This window comes from Mya arenaria, chromosome 2 (genome assembly GCF_026914265.1).
Source record: "Mya arenaria isolate MELC-2E11 chromosome 2, ASM2691426v1".
In the NCBI taxonomy this organism is placed as follows: Eukaryota; Metazoa; Mollusca; class Bivalvia; order Myida; family Myidae; genus Mya; species Mya arenaria.
The window spans coordinates 59,225,670-59,249,551 of NC_069123.1; the positions used below are offsets into that span (position 1 = coordinate 59,225,670).

Consider the following 23,882-nt stretch of genomic DNA (forward strand, 5'->3'; position numbering starts at 1 on the left):
GCAAACAAAAGGCATTGCTTTAATTCGCGAGCGGAAAGGAAATTAACTGTCGCCCATGCAGGTCTTCCATGTTGTTACTTGGACACCGAATAGTCGTGACATGAGATACGGAGGGCAAAGATCGAGACTTTTCTGTCTTAAATTTCAAATGTGCGTTTAAATTAATGAAGCCTTTAGACCAAATTTTGCACTCAATTAACAGACATGATGTTTCACTGTTTCTTGGTTAATTCCATATTGGCAGAAATAAAAAAAAATCATTACAGGTTAGCCCCGAGAGAGTCAAAAAATATCATCACCAATGTTTGTCCATTTGGTAGAATATTTACTGAATGTGTCTGTATTTGGTAGAATATTTACTGAATGTGTCTGTATTTGGATGTCTGGGAGATATTTGTGAATCGATTGCTCGTTGGGTTTTGAGTAGAAAATTAGGAGATAATATTGTACAATCATGCTGATGTATTGATGACATAGTTCTAATTAAGCAACTGTCATTCTTTAGATTTCAGAGAATTAACATTTGATATTCAATTTCGAGAAACAGATTATTTACTCCGGCAAAATTTCCTAATGCAATGAATGGGAGATTTGATTTTTCTAAATTTGCTCAAACACTTACTTTTTAGACTGTCAATTTTACAGCTTTGCATGACCCAGCATTCGAATGGGAACGGATGGCTACTTCCCATTACAGGCTTTCAATTTTCACAATCTAGAAAAGGCCAATCCAAGATCAAGGAGTTCAACGCTTCACGCCAACATTTCCAAGCAAGGAGTGACAACGTGATCCCAGCTATAGTTCGTAAATGATATCGAGACGGCTACATTTCCGGTACCAGCTGTAATTAAATAACGTGCACTTAACGTGCTTCCGGTTCCGATCCAAGCCTTAATTTAGGAGATTTAGAGAATGAAATTTATAGATGTATTAGCACCATAATATTCAACTCTTCATTCATGAACTTGTTAGCAAAAACAAGTATGTTTCATGATATTTGTAAGCGCGTTTCTAAGGGTATCAATTTTCAATCAGATCACTTAAAACAGCAATTGAACATTAACTATTTTGAATCTTTGTAGGGCCTAATTATTGGTGATTAAAAACATCTTATCCTTCAACGCGCGAGCCTTTTTATAACTTTTTTTCTTTCTTTATTACTCGCTTTTTTGTTCTTGATTTTATTGCGAAATAAAAATTCTTAAATAAAGTAATGTTAACATAAAGGATACCCTCCCTTCTAATTTACTTTCTTATCTTGCTCATTTAATTTAAACTTTGTAATTGAATATACACTTTCGAAAAAAATCTGTTAAAATTGCATTTTAAAATTGTTAGTGGAAAGTTAGAAATATGCAATGCCTTATCTGTTCGCGGCCCATGGTCAAGATCAAAAGCCCAAGCACGCGTATATTGTTCAGGGCACGACTAATATGCCTATAAAGAACAAAAAACTATATAATTAACGCAATTAAGTTTGTCGTCTAATTATATATGTGCGGTAGAATTTTAGAAATTGAGCCGTTTTCGTTAAAAGCTGAAATCTTAATGAGTGGCTAATAGAGTAAGTTGACAAAGAAGGTATACAAATAGTTTGCACAGCATGGCCCTAAAATAAGTGCGACTTGTTGGATTTTCAGGGCTCCTCACAATCTGTATTGTCATTGTAGATGGCATTGCATTTAACAATTGCTTCTAGTGTGTCCTAAAACACATTTGACAATTATGAAACTGTAACTGGCAATTACCTTGTCTCTCATCTCAATATTTTAGGAAACACAGAGCGCCTGAAGAGTTATAAGTAACCAAAATACTAAATAATATGTTAACAAAATTTAGTTAAACAAAGAAGGAATAAAATCGGGACCAAAATTTCGCAATAGCTATAATTTCGAATAAACGGTGTTCGGAATAGCGGTATTCAACTGTATGTTATTCAATTCAGCGATATTTTTAGATGTTAAAATTTCAACCCAGAAACAACATAAAAAATTATGTAATTATATTAATTATTAAAACAAAATGTATTAAACCAGATACAATATTCGACCTTCTGGGCCATGTTAACGACCGGTCTCAAGTCTAGACTTGGACTAAAAAATAAACAAAAACATGTTTATATTTTTCTTATAAAACATGTTGAAGCATTCAAGTAACAAATACGCTGCAAATTTCATCACCACTCTTCTGAATGACTGGGGTTTATAATAAATTAAGGTTTTAAATTTTGAGTCCTGGAATTGAGCTTGAACTGAGACCTTTCCCAATCACAGCGCCCGGTCTGGCGACCTTTGTATTTCACGAGTAAGCCGTCCAAACCCGTCTGGTCCCGCCCTCCCGATCAACCTGAAGAAGCATTTCATGGGTTGACATAAACAAATAGTTTCACCCATGACACGGCAGACTTGTATGAATAGGGGCCGACCGCCGTTAAATGTCCCCATGTTTGTACCCATATTGTTTCCAATGTTTGATTTAAACGCTGAATAGCGCCTCAACAGGGGATCGTTAAACAAAATGTTGCCAATTACCATGAATATCCGTCAGTTTAACGCGATAATTAACTGTCTAATGGTTTCTAATAATTTTGTCAATAGTTCACGTAAAGAACTTGCTACAGATGCTGGCTCTATTTGTTCCATATAGAAAATAAATTACCGACGACTAAAAGTGGCGATAAAATCTCCGAGCAAACATAGGCGTCGTGTGACATCCGTTATATGCCGGCAGACGACAGTGCTCCCGTAAATGATAAACTAATGTTGATACCGGAGTCTTTATTATTTTTGTTCATTTCCGATCAAACCAATGAATACATTACCGCCGGAACATGTCACATTAAGTAGTGTTAACTGGATGTTCAATTTATACAAATATTGTATCCATTAGAAAAATCAGACCAACCATAGTTCAAAATAGTATCATTGTGACAAATGTTAACATTTCTTTTAACAAGTTCATTAAAATGATATAACTTTAATGATATATTTATAAAACAGGTTGGAGTTATTTCAACACGTTACTGACGTCTATTTGTTTCCCAATTTTTCATGAGGAAAATAATGACCAGTCCTTTTTTGTTTGCCGTTTGTTTAAAATGTATTGTTGCTGTATTAAATCTTAGAATTAAGGCTTATTATTTCGCAAATATTATTGCTATAAATTTGTTTCGCTAATGTGTTCCTTGTCAAATCATGCAATAGCATATTACATCTTTGTTAAATTGTTTACACAACGTTGACTTAACGTACCACCTTAAAACAAAACCGCCGATCAGTTTTGAAATTAAGCTATCGCAAATAGATAGTTAAACAGACATAAACCTACCCCTTAAGACATTTGCCGGCGCAACATTAAAGAAGATGCTACACGGGTACCGTTTGAAACATTGATACACATCGTTAATGTGGACGGTTAACGATGCAGCTATTGATACGTAAGGTCCACATTCTTCAACCACCTGAGCCCTGAGGCTCACTAAGACAAGATAGTGTTTCATCTTATGTATTTGACATCGATACAATTAACAATATGTGATGTTTATGTAATTTTTACTGCTTCTCAATGAGTATTACGTAACTGCTGTAAATGAGAATCTGATTAAGGTATGGTTTATTTAATGAAGTCAGATGATTATGACAAGGTGTTACTTCAATTATTACAAACAAGGGAGCGCGTGCCAGCCTCGTGCCGAACAGCGTTCGTTGTTGTTTGACTTTAAGAGATAGTTATTGTAGTTGTGGTTGAAATAAATGTACTTTAAGGACAATGAGAGACTGACACTGCCATTAGTTTCAGAAACAGTGAATAGGTAGGGACAAACAAATAAAAGTAAATGACGTCAACTACCTATTAGTTCGTTTATGAGTATTTTATCCAATTATGCAGATGATTCTCGTCATTTTTGTCATCTTGCACAATACCTGTAACGTGACATCGTCGCTGCCTTTGTCCGACCAATCAGCGAAGCTTTTGTCATCATGACCCTGCAGTCTTGAGGTCATTATATCCAGCTAGTGTAATTCAAAAATTATTAATACAGCAATGAATGTGTTGCTATGGGATGGGGTTTCATGTCATGTTACACAAACTATTGTATGATTTATGTAATCCATGCGCAATTACATGTCGGTAATAAAACAACATTTGCATTAATTCTAGAACAATTAACATCTTTTAGCTGAAATAATTCGTCTAGACACCTCGAATATATTGCGTACCTGACGACCACAGTCATTACAACGCATTCATATGGTGATTATTGGGATAATAAATATATTAAATATATCAGTATATGCAGCAATAATTTGATAAAACACTGTATATTATTTTATTCTAAATACTCTCAAATGCCTTGTTAAACAGACGACACATGTTTCGAGAACTCGACACTGCGACTAATTTAATTCGAAAACATCTTGAATGATTTGCCGATTGTATTCACTAAAAGTTCATTTGGCGGTAACCATAACATTTAGTAGTATATACATGGAAATGTGTTGAATGGTTTTGCCAGTTTCTTAAGTATTTTGTTTGAATATAATTTTTACGCATATTACTGAAGGGTAAGTTTTTGTTTTTTAGACATGTTGCTGTATCTTTATTGGTGTTATTTTTTTATATCGTATCGATACCTGCGTCGGGACAAATAACGTCATTGCGTTACATATATAATAAAATAACAAGAACTAATACAACAAACGCTGTTTACTCCTTTTTAGTAAGTTTGTTTGTTGCCAAAACTGTGCATGGTAGAGCAGTACCCTGGTATTTTCTAATGACGGCATAAATTTGCAAAGTAGAGGACTGTGACATCCTAAGTGGTAAATTCAATATCTGTGAATGCTTCACTAATATGACTTAATTCGTTCATTTATGAACCATTAATATCGTTGTCAATACCAATATTAGAACCATCTAAAACTTGACACTTAAATTACTTGTGACTGTATGTAAATGAAATTAAACGAAATACAGAGGGAAGATTTCAGATCAGTTTTCTTGTTAGATATCAATTAGTGATCGTCTTAATTTCATTTGATTAAAACTTGAGTGAAGTGTTTGATATTTGAATAATAGCAAGAATGTGCCATATTTTTCATTAAATTAAGTAAGACTGATATAATATTTTGGACATGAGTCAGAACCGCGGGAAATAAAAAGAAAATAAGTACGAAATAACGCACCTGAATAAATTTAAAACTCAAATCTAAACAGATTTTAAGCAAATATAAACATGTTTTGCAAAGTACATTTTGTCTGATGTATGTAGTCTTTTTTATTTCACTTTCTCTTAACTCATTATATAACTTATTACTAGGTTAAGGTATTTGACCGCTCAGCACCAATGTACAACATCTCACTTGGAATAGAATCGAGGCAGCACAGGGTATACGCTTGGAATCAAATGAGTTAGCCACAGGGAACACGCCTGCCGGTGAGCACCCATATGCAACAACTCTCTTGGGATCAAATGAGGTAGCCACAGGGTACACGCCTGCCGGTGAGCACCCATATGCAACAACTCACTTGGGATCAAATGAAAAAGCCACAGGGTACACGCGCAGCCACAGGGTACACGCCTGCCGGTGAGCACCAATGTACAACACCTCACTTGGGATCAAATGAGGTAGCCACAGGGTACACGCCTGCCGGTCAGCACACATGTGCAACAACTCACTTGGGATCAAATGAGGTAGCCACAGGGTACACGCCTGCCGGTGAGCACCAATGTACAACACCTCACTTGGGATCAAATGAGGTAGCCACAGGGCACACGCCTGCCGGTGATCACACATGTGCAACACCTCCCTTAGAATTAAATGAGGTAGCCACAGGGTACACGTCTGCAGGTGCGCACCCATGTGTAACACCTCACTTGGGCTTAAATGAGGTAGCCACAGGGTACACGCCTGCCGGTGCTCATCCATGTGCAACAACTCACTTGGGATCAAATGAGGTAGCCACAGGGTACACGCCTGTCGGTGAGCACCAATGTACAACACCTCACTTGGGATCAAATGAGGTAGCCACAGGGCACACGCCTGCCGGTGATCACCCATGTGCAACACCTCACTTGGAATTAAATGAGGTAGCCACAGGGTACACGTCTGCAGGTGCGCACCCATGTGTAACACCTCACTTGGGCTTAAATGAGGTAGCCACAGGGTACACGCCTGCCGGTGAGCACACATGTGCAACACCTCACTTGGAATCAAATGAGGTAGCCACAGGGTTCACGCCTGCCGGTGAGCACCAATGTACAACAACTCACTTGGGCTTAAATAAGGTAGCCACAGGGTACACGCCTGCCGGTGAGCACACATGTGCAGCACCTCACTTGGAACCAAATGAGGTAGCCACAGGGTACACGCCTGCCGGTGAGCACCCATGTGCAACAACTCATTTGGGCTTAAATGAGGTAGCAACAGGGTACACGCCTGCCGGTGAGCACACATGTGCAACACCTCACTTGGGATCAAATGAGTTAGCCACAGTCTACACGCCTGACGGTGAGCACCAATGTACAACACCTCACTTGGGCTTAAATTAAGTAGCCACAGCGTACACGCCTGCCGGTGAGCACCCCTGTGCAACACCTCACTTATAATCAAATGAGGTAGCCACAGGGTACCCGCCTGCCAGTGAGCACACATGTGCAACACCTCATTTGGGATCAAATGAGGTAGCCACAGGGTACACGCCTGCCGGTGCGCACATATGTGCAACACCTCACTTGACAGGGTACACGCCTGCCGGTGAGCACCCATGTGCAACACCTCACTTGGGCTTAAATGAGGTAGCCACAGGGTACACGCCTGCCGGTGCGCACCCATGTGCAACAACTCACTTGGGATCAAATGAGGTAGCCTCAGGGTACACGCCTGCCGGTGAGCACACATGTGCAACGCCTCACTTGGGATCAGATGAGGTAGCCACAGGGTACACGCCTGCCAGTGAGCACCAATGTACAACACCTCACTTGGGCTTAAATAAGGTAGCCACAGGGTACACGCCTGCCGGTGAGCACCCATGTGCAACACCTCACTTGGAATCAAAAGAGGTAGCCACAGGGTACACGCCTGCCGGTGAGCACCCATGTGCAACACCTCACTTGACAGGGTACACGCCTGCCGGTGAGCACCCATGTGCCACACCTCACTTGGGCTTAAATGAGGTAGCCACAGGGTACACGCCTGCCGGAGCGCACCCATGTGCAACACCTCACTTGGGATCAAATGAGGTAGCCACAGGGTACACGCCTGCCGGTGAGCTCACATGTGCAACGCCTCACTTGGGATCAGATGAGGTAGCCACAGGGTACAAGCCTGCCAGTGAGCACCAATGTACAACACCTCACTTGGGCTTAAATAAGGTAGCCACAGGGTACACGCCTGCCGGTGAGCACCCATGTGCAACACCTCACTTGGAATCAAAAGAGGTAGCCACAGGGTACACGCCTGCCGGTGTGCACCCATGTGCAACAACTCACTTGGGCCTAAATGAGGTAGCCACAGGGTATACGCCTGCCGGTGAGCACACATGTGCAACACCTCACTTGGAATCAAATGAGGCAGCCACAGGGCACACGCCTGACGGTGAGCACCAATGTGCAACACCTCACTTGGGCTTAAATGAGGTAGCCACAGGGTACACGCCTGCCGGTGAGCACCCATGTGCAACACCCCACTTAGGCTTAAATGAGGTAGCCACAGGGTACACGCCTGCCGGTGAGCACCCATGTGCAACACCCCACTTGGAATCAAATGAGGCAGCCGCAGTGTACATGCATGACGGTGAGCACCAATGCACAACACCTCACTTGGGCTTCAATGAGGTAGCCACAGCGTACACGCCTGTCGGTGCGCACCCATGTGCAACACCTCACTTGGGAGCAATTGAGTAGCCACAGGGTACACGCCTGCCGGTGAGCACCAATGTACAACACCTCACTAGGGCTTAAATGAGGAAGCCACAGGGTACACGCCTGCCGGTGAGCACCCATGTGCAACAACTCACTTGGGCTTAAATGAGGTAGCCACAGGGTTTACGCCTGCCGGTGAGCACACATGTGCAACACATGACTTGGAATCAAATGAGGTAGCCACAGGGTACACGCCTGCCGGTACGCACCCATGTGCAACAACCTCACTTGGAATCTAATGAGGCTACCACAGTATTCATGTCTGCCGTTTAGCATCAATGTGCAACAGCTCGCTTAGAATCTAATGAGGCCACCACAGTATTCATGTCTGGCGTTTAGCATCAATGTGCAACAGCTCGCTTGGAATCTAATGAGGCAGCCACAGGCATTCATGTCTGCCGTTTAGCATCAATGTGCAACAGCTCGCTTGGAATCTAATGAGGCAGCCACAGGTATTCATGTCTGCCGTTTAGCATCAATGTGCAACAGCTCGCTTGGAATCTAAAGAGGCTACCACAGCATTCATGTCTGCCGTTTAGCATCAATGTGCAACAGCTCGCTTGGAATCTAATGAGGCTACCACAGTATTCATGTCTGCCGTTTAGCATCAATGTGCAACAGCTCGCTTGAACATATATAGTTTTATCAAGAGATGTTGGAGCTACCGTCTTGGAACAGTCAGTGAAAATAGGTGTCAACTGAAAGTGGTATGAAGTGGGGTTTTAACATTTTGCCAGGTATATCTTCCTTAGCGCATTGCAATGAATCCTTTGCTTTGTTTCCTGTTCGTTACGGACTTCAGAGAATGGCTTGTCTCGCTGTGTTAGAAAGGCTGTTGTCTTCGCAAAACGGTACCAATCTGTCTCTTTTTCTTCTGCTGAATACAGTCTGGTAAACCTTTGCTCTGCCCTAGCCCACTCGGCCCATTTGTTCCTGGACGATAAACTGTCCCCATATTGCAGTTTGCGTTTATAGGGATTTTGAATGGAAATGAATAGGTAGCTTGAAACATTTCCATTGGGTTAGGGTGCGGAATTATTTTAAGAACAATGCAAACATTTCAAAGCCAAATACGCTGAAGAAAATTGTACACAGCAATATTAAGCGTGCATGTTAAAGGTAAATAACATTTTTGTTTGAAACACGATTTTGTTCATAAAAAGATTCTAAGCGCAAAAAGATCTTATTGGCTTGGCACCTCACATTATTGACGCTATTGTCTGTAGAATGTTCTTAAATGTTTGATACGTCATATCATTACTGATGGTTATGGAGTCAAAGTTTCTCATATTCAAATAAGCTCTCTTTGATTTAAAACTAAAGTAATATTTAAGATTAACGCGCACAATAATCGTTACGTGGAATCTTGCAACTGCACAAAGCATACAAAAAATATTTTTTTGCACTTAAGTAATGTATTGCCATGACTTTGTGATCATCCTATGCGTTTTATAACCATTAAAATAATTATAAACTTTAATTTATGATCAACCAGAATTTTGTCATCTATGAACAGAAAAACTTAAATTTACATCTCTTTTCAGTGTTAATAACAAATAAGTGTAGCATGATTAAGTTAAAACCATAAATATATAATATTGCGGAATAAAAAAACCCATAAAATCTTATAAGCAATAACCAAAACACAACCTATCGTTTTCTACTATTTCAAGCGGTATGTGTGAGGGCACCCGTTCCCAATGGGCAGAAATCAAGTTGTTTATTTTTTAATTGGATCTTTGCCAGTGAAATTCATAGTAACTAGGTTAATCCTAATAGACAGATGTATACTCATATGACATATATTATTGCGTTTAAGGTACCAATACAGGTAAGTGCCTTGGATGGGTAAGGTTTATCTGGCCAGGCGTAGGAATGTATCGGGTGGTGGCGAAGAAGTCGGGACTGATTTAACTGTTTCAATCCAAGGCACTAATTGTCATCTCAGGTATTGTTGAATTCCAAACAAGTATGACGCAAAAGAACACACAAAATACCTCTCAACGTGTCAAAGTTTACCTCAACTTTCTTCCATGTGTTCTCTGACATTTTGCTATGTTTCCCCAGTCATCAAAATGACGTCACAAGCATATTAACTCAATGTTAAATGGACGGAAAGAACGTGTGTTAGACAACACCTTTGTATGATATTGCTTTAAACGTGCCGGTTTCAGATTACAAAAACGATTTAACGAAACAAAGACTACACATATACTAATTTATTTTTTAAAAGTCCACATAAATTGTCACGTGACTACATGTCTTTCGCTTAAAAACCACGTTAAAGCTGACCCGGTAAAAACATTTATCTGACATCATATTATCAGATTGATTTGTATGCACGTGGCAGGATAAGTATTTTAACCTGTTTTTGTTGCCTTCAACATCAAAATTTGGTCTGTTACAACAGCAAACAATCAAATATTCAATTAATCGATCATTTTTATCCTTTTAAACTGATATTTATGTTAAACGCAATTTAGTGCTATAAGTTCGCACGGACATACACCACAGTACTATTCAATGATGGCACGGAAAGATCACGTGTACGTGTTATGTTTATGAGACTTATTAAGATTCTTCCCCAGCTATCTGATTGGTAAAACAACGCTTGATATATGGTTGTTGCACGTTTAATTGAAATTGATTTAACTCCATACGTCATATTATATGTCATATAAAGTTTCTAAAATGGGGCAATTCCTATTAATATTAACCTCTTTAAGAAATATTTCTGAAACAAGTGTGTCACAAAAATACTAATTCAGCAATTCATTTTAAGTTAACAACATATATTGCTAACTCTTAAACACATAATAATAATACATCTTATATTCCTATTATTAATTTAAAATCACAATGATGGTATTATAGAAAGAATGATATTCCGTGTATGTACATGGTTCATAGATGAATTACCCAACGCAATACTTCCTTAAAATAGTTGTGTTGTGTACCCACACTGTATAATGGTATTCTTAATAATTTAATATATGTATTGGTGTATTTTTTGTATTCGTACATGTGTTTGCCACTCGGAGTAGTTCAGTTATATTGCAATATATTTTCAGTGCCCGTTGATATCTCAACAACCCAGTTGTTCGGGGTGGTATTCAATATAAGTCTTACTTGTATCTAAGAACGATGTAGCTAATCGGATTATGTGTTAAAAATAGCGGACCTATAATGTAAATGGAGTCAATGAAGTACGGCCGTAAGGTTTGCTTAAATTAAAGTTGCATATTAAAAACCACCCTTGGTGTCGTCAATGGCGACGGTCATTTCCGCTATACCAATAGATTATATTTTGTTAGCAAATAAATAATAAATGAAACAAAAACTATATTTAGGCCACACCAAATTGATGTATTGGTCATCAAATTAAGCGCACCAACTTTTGATATTGTTGATGCATGTTATACATTTAGTTTTAAATAGATAGCAGTGCTGTTTTTGTTTTTGTTTCTAACCGGTTGTTACACATGCACCAATTTGTGTTCTTTGCAAAAATGTTCTTCTTTTGTTTAATATCTTATTGACACTATATGTGCCTGTTGAAGCTACAGTTATGAAGGGACGCTTTGAATCTTACTAGAAATAAATAATGAACTTTGCGGTAAGTAACTCTAGAGCAAAATTAGTTGTGTAGACGGACGGACATACATCGGACCGCCATTGTGTCGACTACATCGAGCTCGCCGCAATGAGAGTCAACAAAAATAATTAATAGGGACGTATACTGATTTGTTCAAAGACTTACAGAGAATCAGAAATTGTGCATACTTATGTTAATTTAATTATGCTATCAAAGAAAAGATAACCCTATACACAATTATCAAGTATGCCATGCAAGTTGTTTAGAAAACTAACCACAACGTGCATTCAATGTTTCATAATTAAGATGAAAAAAATCAAAAGTGCTAAAAAGATATCTGAACACAAAGGACTATTCTAATGTCAACACGTAAATGCATTTCTTAACATTTCAGGGTTATACTATTGATGAGCTAGTAATGATAGGACATTTATGCTTTGCTTGATAATATAAAATGTTTGAACATTCTTAAGTAAATCGTTGATTGAATCGTAAATATCGATTCTATTTCGTCCAAATTACCACGTATTTTCGAAAAATTAGGATTAAATGGTGCCAAGTATGAATTTTGATATAATGTTAAAAATTGAAGAAGAAAAAAAAAGAAGTAAATCATCAAGATCTGTCAAGCATAAAAGAAATGGACAAGAAAACTGAGCTTTATAGTTCAAGTGTATGTAATTATGACTGATTTTGTCCTTGGAAAAATTATACGAGCAAAAGTAAAATGCCTTTTATTATTTTCTTAACAAGTTTTAATGTCAAACAGTGTGTGTGTCTATTATCAAAATTTCAATCGGCCAAACACACCATGTCGTCAAAGCAGAGAAGAACAGTTTTATGACGTCCGTTTTACACGACTCAATGCATAAAATAAAATAATGTGTTGAAATCCGTACTTCTTTTAAAGAAACTTGCTTCGCTGGACTTTCCTCACTGAACAAGCAGTCCCCAGGTGTTACTGAAAGATAACATATTATGACCAGATAATGTTGAGATACATTCATATGAGGACACGATTTTACTACCCTTATGACAGGTGAGGTTTCTTTAATTACGAAATTAAACAGTTGACGGGTTACAGATTAAAGTCAACTCTACCCTGGTTTGAACACCATAAACCTAAGTACATCTTTGAGGTGAGGGTACACAGGTCATTTATAACTCAACTAATTCTCGAAAACGTTATTTCCGGTATAATGTCAACGTACAAAAGTGTATCATTCAATGTATTTTTATTATAGCCATGGATAAAGTATTATTTTATTTCTCTACGACCACGCGTCACAGGTGTCAAATGACAACGTTTGGAAAAATGTTGTTTTATGACACGTTGAATGTAGGAACAATATTGCTTCCATTTGTTGATTATACGCCCGAAGAAAGTGTGAGTGATGCTTGATTGAACTAAATGTTGACCATAACTTTGCTGAGGCTTAAGTAAATAATTAGTACAAACCACATACGGGTTAACCGACCAAACTCATCTGGTTCTACCAAGTTCTGTTACATGAAGATGTGCGCCGCAATGTGCTGAAACCTAATGCAGATCCATCGGAGCGGACATGATCGCTGGATCTCAGTTCTGCCAGAAGATCAACATCCAATATAGATGCAAATTTGGCCAAATCTTTTTGTCTTTTGTGTTGTCGACAATTGCAGACATCGTGTCTTTTATTCAATACCGTTGCTGATTATTCTCGTTGGAAGCTTGTTGATTAATTCAAATTTAATTACTTTCGACAATAAAGATAGTGAGTTTTAGCGGTAGGCTGGGGTTCCACTAGAGACGTCTGACCTGGCTGATTAGCCGGGATTCCATGCAAAGCCTCTTAATAACAGCCGCTGATGAACGGTACCGGAGGACTTTGTTCGGCGTTACTAGGTCTGCCACTCAACATGATCTGCATCGGCAATGGGACCTTTGGTATGCCTCACTTATTACGTTGAACAATATATAGTTTCAATGAATAAATTCATTTTCTTAATTGGAAGCACAAAACTTGAAGTAATTGTTTATAGCCTTTCCCGATATACCCGTTTCCTTACATGCAATTTGTATTTCAACTCGGACACAAATGCTATGCAGTGATAAGACCCTTTCCCATCTGCTTGAAGTCACAGGACCACCGTGTTAGCTCTCTCACATTAATATATACCTTACACTGACACTGGGCATTTCAAGGGGATTGAAGTTTTGGAACATTGGGATATCAACAAGCAATCAAACTCTAACACGTTCACCTCGTGTCAACCAAGTGATATTCTAGAACACCAAATTATTTTATAATGAAAGACAAACTAATCAAACTAATAATTCGAAACAAGATTTGCTTTATCGCACTGTCAGGTCAAACATTAACAAAATCTTAAGAATGAAGTAACTTCTTTTCAAATTATCTAGAGCATAGTTTCGTCTAACACACTTACTGTAGTTATTAAGGCATGGCTGAAACCAAACAAAATCAAGAATAATTGTTCACTGTTGATTTGATCCTGAATAAAGAACCAAGTATTAATATACCGACTAATTACCTCATGTCCTTTGTTGACAACTAAGGCATTCCGTATTGAATTTCCAGTATGGAAGCTTGTTTAAAGTGTTTCTTTCAGAAACAATGAACCTTGATTTTGTTCAACTACCAATGTACTCAGATTTTGTGAAATAAGCCATTTTAAAACTGCCAAGCAATAATTATTTCTTCAAGCGTTCAATCTTCAAATTGTTTCTTTATTTTGTGGAACATATTATTTATTTCATTATGTGACCATGCTTAGATTTATGTGTTAAGATAGAAACTTTATTCCCACCGTAATTGAAATTACGGCGGACTTTTTCTATTAACTGAAAACACGAACCGGCATAAGTGAATTAAAGTTGAATCCTATAGTTGGATTTTCCTCCTCTATGTCATACATTCAAACAATAATGCCATACGCACAAATATGTTACACTACTTAGAATTCATAATTATTATTCATACAAAAGCACTATTGCGTATCTGAGAACGGTTTTTTTAGGTAACAATTTGCCTGTTTGGTTGTACAGTATTGTCGCTAATAATTATAGTAACTATTTTTAAATTAATATGAATATCATTGTATTTCTTTGGTAGAAATAAAGTTGAGTTCAGACAAAATCTCAGTAACCAACGATGTAAAGTTACTTTTTTGTCATTTTTGCTGAGTAGCACCGTTTCAATTAGTGCAGACCCTCATACAACATTAAAACAACAAGATTCCATTTCAAGCAAATCTCAAGGACCTTACATGATCGCTATATTAATTCCTGGCATTTCCATTTACACTTTAATTCCGTCATTCCAGCTAATCGTAATTGATGCGGCCATAACACGAGAATAAATACCCAGAACAAAGTGCACTGGAATCCGCACAAGGAAACAAAGATTAATTATTTTCTCCAATAGCAAACAGCTGTTTATCTGGGATCTCCCGGGACCCCAAGAGGGCTTTCCCGACGAGAGAGATCACCACTGATGTGCGCTTGATAGATTGTTCTTTGAATTTTAGAACGACAGTCCCTTTCCTTTTGCCTGGATGACTTATACTTGGTAATATTTAAGGAGCTAGTTTGACAGTTAAATGAGTGTAATCCCTTCCTTTGCAGACAAGCCTAGTCCTTAGGGAGCCTGGGCATCAAGGAATAAATTCCAGACCCCTTTTTCTACTATCAAAATATTAAGAAAGGCTTCTTGTAAATTGTTTAGTAATCTGAAGTATTAGAAAGCACTTCAATTGAATAATGTTTGAACACAATGCGTTAATAAACCGTTTATACTTTCAAGATACAATGTATGGTTCTACATAGTTGCATTTGTCGCTGCTTCAATTTTCGAGCCACATATAATATCCGAAGAACCGAAGCAGTTTACCCGACCAGAAACACTGAGGGCTATAGAAGTGTCTTCATTTTATTACTTTAAATTCAAACAAAAACTGAAGGATTTAATATGTGTATGCTACCTATGCGTTTGGTTCCACAAATTTATATTATAAAACTATTCATTAGAAAAAAGATTTGTTTGAAGAGATTATTTTGTCAATCAACTTCTACATTCTAAGTGTTGCATTTATTTTATTTTCAAAATATCTTTTGGTCTTTGCTATAAAATACTGATTAATGAAAGTATATGTTAAAATGTCTTCCTTAGTTGCGCTTTTGTATTGTTTTTATTTTAATCTTGTTATAGTACTGTGTTTTTGAAATTAACGGATGCAAATTGATATAACCATCGGTTTGCTAAAACTATCGACGAATGTCCTTGTATTTAAGTAAAAGGTTGGAATTGTACTTTGTTGTGATATATTTATTTAATTACTGGGCTACAATACTACACAAACTAGAGACCCTGTGTCCTGAAGAAGGGGCATAATAATTATACAATGGGGAAGCAACTAATTCAAAGTGTATTGAGAGAAGTCATTTTACCTTCCTCTTATATTGACTATAAACTCATATTTGAATGATTCGACATTATTTTGTTAATTGGCAAGGTTCTCCCATGCACTTCGCCACGCTGATGTCAACAGATGCTGTACCAGTCAGAGGGTTGTGTACTTCCAGTATCTTAATGGCAATGCATATTAACTCATTACTAAGGTTTTAAATCATAGGATAGTGATGTTATTGCACAATTTATTATATTAAAATGTTGTTAGTGATAAACCTTGCCATTTATTCATAATTTTCCTCTTTGACAGTTGTTCAGCAAGGAACATCTAAGTCTCGGTATCATAATTTTGTCGTAAAACTACGAATTCTTCGATTTTTTTTATGTCATCAATCTTCTCTATCAAACACAATTTTGACAGGTTTGATTAAAATTACTTGCTGTACCTGTGAGGTATTTTCCAAAGATTTAGTAAATCAAAATAATATCCATATTTAATATTTCGTTGGTTGCGATTTTTCTCTCCGCTTTTATTTAATTTCTCAGATATTATCAACCCCAAATGGATTGCAACGATTAAGACATCTCAATCGCCATAAATTATCTTAATCTACTTGCACTGAATACTTTGGTGACATACTGTCAGTTTAGATGTAATATGTATTTAATCAATCAGATGTTTCGGGATGGAATTAGTATACAGGACATTTACCCAAACGAAAAGCAACTACTGCTAGTTGCTTGAAGAAAAAATACGACATCTTATTTAATATTTATGCCAACTTTACATAGCACATACAAAACTAACAAATACTAATAATAACTAACTAAGATATTGCTCACAGCATAAGGTCCGGGGATTTTGTTTGTCCAAATCCGTCAGGGGTATGAGGAATAGTTGTTGTATTAGTTTGATCTCCCTTATTAAGGAGGCTTTCAATGCTGAAAGGATTCCTTCTCCTCGCAGTTTCCTTTCTCTCGATGTCATTACCTAAATCACTCACATGTTTATTGTTACACTCTGGTTGATCATCGTCTCTTACTGGATCTTCACTAGACACTGGGACACGTTTCATACTTAATTCTTTTCTTCTTGAGCTTTCAATGCTGGCGTTTTCTACGTCAATTTCCTCACCAAAATCATTGTCTCTATCAATATTATTTACATGCTCCTCCTGTTCACCCTCTGTCTCTCTCTCCACATCTCTTACATGTTCAAACTGAGTGCCAGAGGAACACGAAGATGTTGATAGTGTGCTTATTGTGCTGAACAATTTCTTCTTCTCCTCGAGTCGATGCATGCGCTCCTCCTGTTTCCTACGTTTTCTCTCGAGTTTCTCTTGCTCTTTCCGGCGAATTTCCTCCTCGCTGATTGGTTCCCCGCTACACGTCTGTGGATGCGCATTGTGCGCCGGGCGACCGGGACCCTTTCGCGTGTGTTCGTGCTTCCGCCACTTTGCGCGACGATTTTGGAACCACACCTTGGAAGTATAGAGGTAAATGTTGAGAAAATTAATAATTTCATGAAATCGTTATTATCTTTTTTTAAATAATTAAATGGAATGATTCAATATCAAATTAAGTTTATATGTTTAAGAACGAAATTATAAACATTTGAACACATGCTAAGGCCGAAGTTTGTTTTTTTCAGTGATTTTTCAAATCTGAAGCTCACTGATATGCATCAACCGCCACAAAGAAGGGCATTGATTATGTACTTGATCTCCAAACAGACAAGGGATAAGCGGGTGGGCGAGGACTGTGCGCTTGTGAGGCATGTACACTACCAACACATACCCTCTAATTAACGCATTGCTATTAGCATTCGGCGCGTGCAGGAGGACTTAATTACATATTTTAGTTACTTCAAACTACTAATTCAGTGGTCTTGAAAAGAATGGAATATACGCCTAAAGTGTCATAAATGTAAGAGTTGGTTGTGCAAGTCAAATTGGAATATTATTGCTTAGATTGAGTACAAAGCTCGTAGCAGATAAAATATTATTTTTTCGCTATAATTTGTTTGATGTTGATGAAATGTACAAAAAAATATTGTTAACATTAATTTATCTGATGATATGGAAATATATGTTTTGAAATATGTAGATGAAATCAAAATGAAATTAATTTGTATGTATAGCGACATTTTCCATTCAATTACATTTGTTTGAAAAATGTGTCTTCTGAAATTAATTAATTTACATTTTGATGATCAATGTATTTCAATTTTAAGGTTTTCAATAGTATATATCACTATATATTTTTATCAGATGTAGACATGAATCGTAAAGAAGTTGAGTTAACAAGGTCTCTTTATTATCTTTATTTTATTAAAAAAACCAACGTCATATCCAATACTTTAATTTAATTTTGGTGATATTTAAATTAGGAGCCAACGATTCAGATTATAATAGTAAATGTTCTTCAAAATATTTATTTATTTATTTATTTATTTATTTATTTATTTATTTATTTATATTTTATTTATTTATTTATTTATTTATTTATTTATTTATTTATTTATTTATTTATTTATTTATTTATTTATTTATTTATTTATTATTTTATTTATTTATTTATTTATTTATTTATTTATTTATTTATTTATTTATTTATTTATTTATTTATTTATTTATTTATTTATTTATTTACTTATTTATTTATTTATTTATTGATATTTGTATAAATTATTTATGTAAGAATAAATTTCTAATTATGTCATATTTATGGTAAAATAAAACTTTTAAAGGAGAAATACAAAATTAGACTCATTTTGTTATTTTTATAGTGTGCACGAACATTAAAGGCAGTTTAAACATTTTTTGGGGGTTGCAGAAATTTTAAATATCATAAAATGTAAGGAAGAAATAAACTTCCAATTTAGGTTCGAAATATTTCAAGTTGCTAAATTCAACTACCTACTCCTATGCTTTATGTATATGAGGATACGGTTTCATTATAAATAAGAAATATAAATCTGTACAATGCCAGATTTATGAGACAAGAAAATTGCTATTAAGTAGTCTTTTTGGAGACATTTGCAAAACAGTAGCTAATGATGGGTGTCTAAACCTCTACCTCAATGACTAACAAATCAACAACAATTATTATCGGTGTGTTTTAATACTTCAGCAGTAAATTTTCGACGGATTTTAAATTAAAAACAATGTGTCCATTTTGACAGACCATGAGAAGGTATCCCTGATTTAACCCACCCACAGAGAGAGGTAAGAGGTAGACGTCTTTACAACTAGACCTCTCTCATCTTCTTGATGATTATTTTTGGAGACAGAATGATCGAAGGGCCAATACCTTTCACGCTAATACTGAATAAGTCGCTTTTAAGCTGTAGCGTTTCAAATAAAAATGTGTTTTTTTACCATAAAGGCTGTATTAACGCATAGTATCATACTTAAATACAGACGAATAGACAAAATCAATATATTAATTACAAAATGGTGCATCTGTTACTTTTATATTAAAATGACAGCTGTATATTTTAAACATCCCAGACGAACATGGAGATTTTCTGCATGTTTTATGAATTTCATGGATATACGCTGATCAAAACCTAGAAGCATATGGCGTTTTAGAACAGCTCACAATATCTGGTGATAAATTGATACTTAGTTTAAATGACTTCGTGGAAGTATCGATTGTATCTATTAATGGAAATGAAAGAAAAATGATGACGCTAAAAACAGGTCATCTTGTGTGTTTTTATTTATTTCCTAAAGAATATTCATTCTATTTGTTTTTAAATATAAGTTGACAATTAAACAAAAACAGCAAAATGTTTATTTTTCTTGTTAATCATTTTATATTTCCTATTTTTTTAGAAAGTCAGTAATCGTCTGTTAGATTTCTAACTAATTAATCGTATGGCATGGCACTTGCAACTGTATGAATGTAGAGGCCACTGAGTGATTGAATACGTGATATATTTGTTTCATTCTAAAGAGGTTACAATGCCTTATTGTGGAAGGCAACGTCCGGTTCAATTGAACAGATAATCATATTAATAGAGTGAAAATCATACGGACTTTCCCAGTAACACTTTAACTATGACTTAGCTTAAAGCCACAATAGTTAAAACTTCACAGACATTCAAACGAACGTTCCCGTGTGCGTACCTGGACCCTGGACTCGACGAGATCGAGCCTCATGGCGATGGCCTCTCTCATGAACACATCCGGATAGTGGCTGGTCTGAAACGACCGCTCGAGCTCCTCCAGCTGCCAGCTCGTGAAGTTCGTCCGCGTACGCCGCCTCTTCCCGGCCTTCCCGTCATCTTCGTAAAAATCTGGAGACAAGGGTAAACAAAAAGTGAATTTTCGAAAAAAAATCTGAAACGTTCTTTAACAACACATCGATAATGCTTTCGACTTTGTGTACCAACATTTTAAGGGCATGTGGTCATGATCTGAACTACTCCGTGACCATGAAGCGGTTTACAACAAGAACAGTCGTGAAATACACGAACAAGACAAAACAGCAATTAGAACAATTGTCTAGAAAAATTCTTATTTTGTTTGACGATTTAAAAGTAGTTTCAACATTTTTATTTCAATATAAAAACATTTACTTTCTTGAGTTTTAACTCTTTTGATCTTATTTCAAGGCATCACTTGCATCATTGTTTTGTTATATTTAAAATGCATTGTTTTACCAACAATGTTTAGTGTTTAAAGTTATCATCTTTGATAGATAGGTTATGAATTTTATTCAAAAGATTTCTTACAATTATATATTATTCTATCTCAATTCATTGATGTTGTAATGATAAACGAGTTGATGTTAGTTTATTCTGTTCAAAAGAGATTGTTGTGGTTTCTGCAACCCTCACCTTAAAATCTTGGCATAACGATGTTCAGACGGAGCTGGCTAAGAATAGTTGTAATGAATATATTTCAGTTCGAGTGCTTTGTACAAAGAAATGTGACTCTTTATGAGAGGGTTCATTTAGAGAATGGTAGTTTCAGTGTACGTTTGATTCCTTGACAAAGCTTAACATGAACCAAAGCACCTGATGCAATTATGATTCATTGAAATATACGGCGGAATGATACTAATATTTATCGAAATTAATTTGAAATTCAATTAAGCAGAAACATTTAATCATGTAATTGTTTACCTATTGAAAATGTACTGAATGTCTCATGGTATGTTTTAATAGTTTTATAAGTTTTTTAATCGAATTTCTATCGATATAAATTTTAGAATAATAGTCTGTCACAAGATATTCAATTATGAAGACAGCAAAGGACTGTCTTTGTAAAAATGTCATACTGCTTCATAAAGATACGTTTAAACTAATTTGAACATATATCACTCAGGCACTTGCAAATATCAAGTTGAATTGATATTAAGAGTGGAAATTAAGTTATAAAATGTTTCATTTCATGTAAGGGAAGGCAAATTATATAAAGATATTAAAACATGTTGCAAACATTTTTGAATAATTATTAGGTTCCCAATTCGGAAATTTATGAAGATCTATTAGGAAATTGAAATGATCAAAATGTTTTTGCGTTATTATTTATTGTTATTGTCAGGTTGATTTCAAGCGATGCATGCAAAAAAAAGATAATTTATTTTTAAGTATCCTTGTACGAGCGTAAAACATTTTTTCTGACTTTTAAATATATTTCATTTTTCTATTCAATAAACGCAAGGATAAAAACTGTTGGAAAAACATCTTCTTTTCTTAATTTAATTATTACCATTTATTACATAAAAAACATTTATATAATTGATTATATATCATACACAAGCCCTTTTATCGGTACGCAGTGCAAGTTGTTGTTTCGGAATCTGAATTCATATTTTAAATTATTGAGAAAAATATGTGGTTATTTGTACAAATTAAAAAAACACACCATATTTTGAAAATCTTTTTTTTTTTTAAATCAAATCTCTTCACTTGAAACAAATATTTTTCACAAAATAGATGCTTTATATTTGTTGTTTTTTTTTAAATATTTTTCAAATAAAACAAACAACCATTTTTTTGAGAAAATTTGAACGGAAGCAAAATTAGGGAGAATGAATTGTTAACAGCAAATCTTTGATGACAGCATGGCGCAGTAGAACAAATCGCTCTGGATTTAGACAACATCGTTATTTGAGGTGAGAGTGACACTTATTGATTTAAGGGATTCGTATTATATTGCCAATAATTTAAAGTGATTTTAATTATTTATTTTGTACCAAATATTATCTACAAGACCATGTATTCTTTGGTGTTCTTTATAAGATTAAATTAATAAAATATTAATTTTTACATGCCTGCAACGGTATTGTTAAGTTTTTCAGAACCCTTTGCAGCTGAAGTGAGAGCAAAAAAGAAGTTTTGTTTCCATGTGAAAAGCTGAATCAAACCGTTGATTCTTCCTCATATTTGGAAGTTATACTAGCTTGTATATTTCATTGCTTGGATATGGTAAATGAGCATGCATCATATTGTTTTTATTGCATGCACTGTATTTGTTCAAAATATTTGTACATGGAATGTAAATTTAGAATGTAATGTGTGTTATATACCTTGTTCTGACGACCTTGCTCTGTCGGATAGATGGTCACTCTTGGGAGACATGTCCGCTCTTGCGTTTTTACCGGCATTGCAGAACGCCGCGTTGACAGACGAAGCAAAGTCCCCGTGACTGACCAGTGACCCCAGGCCACCCAGGTACCCGGGTTGGAAGGGCTGTCCTTTATTTAATGAGAGCTGAGCTAACGTAAGTGGATCCAGCAGATGTGAGTAGCCCGCCAGAGGATGCAGGAAACGCAAATGCTGCAGATTGTAGTTGTAACGCTGCTGCTGTTGCTGCTGCTGCTGACGAAGAAAGCTCAACGGTGAATCCATTTCTCGTTCGCTGTCGGCGTTGTCTTGACGGCTGATTTGTTCTTTTACGCGTCATATGATAAGCGCTTGCTTCACTTTTGTTGGATTACGTATTTTTAACTATGCAATGCTCGATTCGATCATGTATATTACATACAGCATCGGTTTAATGTAATTGCTGTTAGAACGCGCTCAAGTATGATTCAGAGGTTCTAACATTTCTGTATACATCCGCTTTTCCTGACAATATTTTGATCGTTATCTCTGCAATTTTATCAACGTGTGCAAAACAAGCCCCTCATATGGCTGTTAGAAGTATAACCACATCACAAATGTTCCTTTGAGTGTGACGGTAATAACTCTATAAACATTTAGTATAACTATGATATCCTTTCTGAATAAGTTGTCATTAAAATCAACCACCACCTCCTCTATTATATTATAAGTATTTAAAGAGGGATAGCCATTGAAATTGACAGTTGTCAGTTTAAGCTTCACAAAAGGGTGAAAATTCAATACAGATCGGTGTTTCACAGGAACTGTGAGTTAATATCCCGTCGTCCAATCGTATCGCTGATCAAACGAAATCAGTTCCCTGCCTTCCACTGGTATCGATGTCGGAGAAGAGCGACGGCAATTGTAGTTTCACTCCTCGTTATGAGAGAATAATGAACACTATTTTCCTTAATTGTGTTTATTTATTGGTCTTGCAGGTTTTGCTACAGAGTATTCATAATTCAAGATTATTCACTCTTACAAAAACATAAAATATAAAAGCAGACAAGACGTAATTACATCTTAAAGAACCCACAAACAAGGATATATCAAAATAAAAATAAAACACAATTGTAAAAAAATGCAAAGAAAGATATTCTCAATCGTAAAGTACATAACAATTTGAGTAAAAAAATGTTTTTGTCAAGAGTGAAAATAATTAATATTAATTATACACTGCTTGTTTTTCAAGCAAATACAAGACAACAATGCAGAGCAAAGTAAATGTTTCCTAAGCACATGACAGCACTACCCAGCAAATTCACATCATAGTGGTGGTCCTTCAACGTTGTTGTGTCACAAAAGTGTATTTGCTTTCTTCAGCAACCCAT

General features: G+C 36.0%; 1 protein-coding gene across 1 annotated transcript; it reads right to left on the reverse strand.

The window, feature by feature from the left end:
• Positions 1–16,692: 16,692 nt before the first annotated feature.
• On the reverse strand, positions 16,693–23,215 carry LOC128224303 (homeobox protein unc-4 homolog). Its single transcript, XM_052934118.1, has 3 exons — positions 22,476–23,215; positions 20,066–20,235; positions 16,693–17,413 (listed from the first exon to the last, which is right to left on the reverse strand). Exons 1-3 carry the CDS (start codon positions 22,795–22,797, stop codon positions 16,772–16,774), a joined length of 1,134 nt encoding a protein of 377 aa, XP_052790078.1. The 5' UTR covers positions 22,798–23,215; the 3' UTR covers positions 16,693–16,771.
• Between the last annotated feature and the right edge of the window lie 667 nt (positions 23,216–23,882).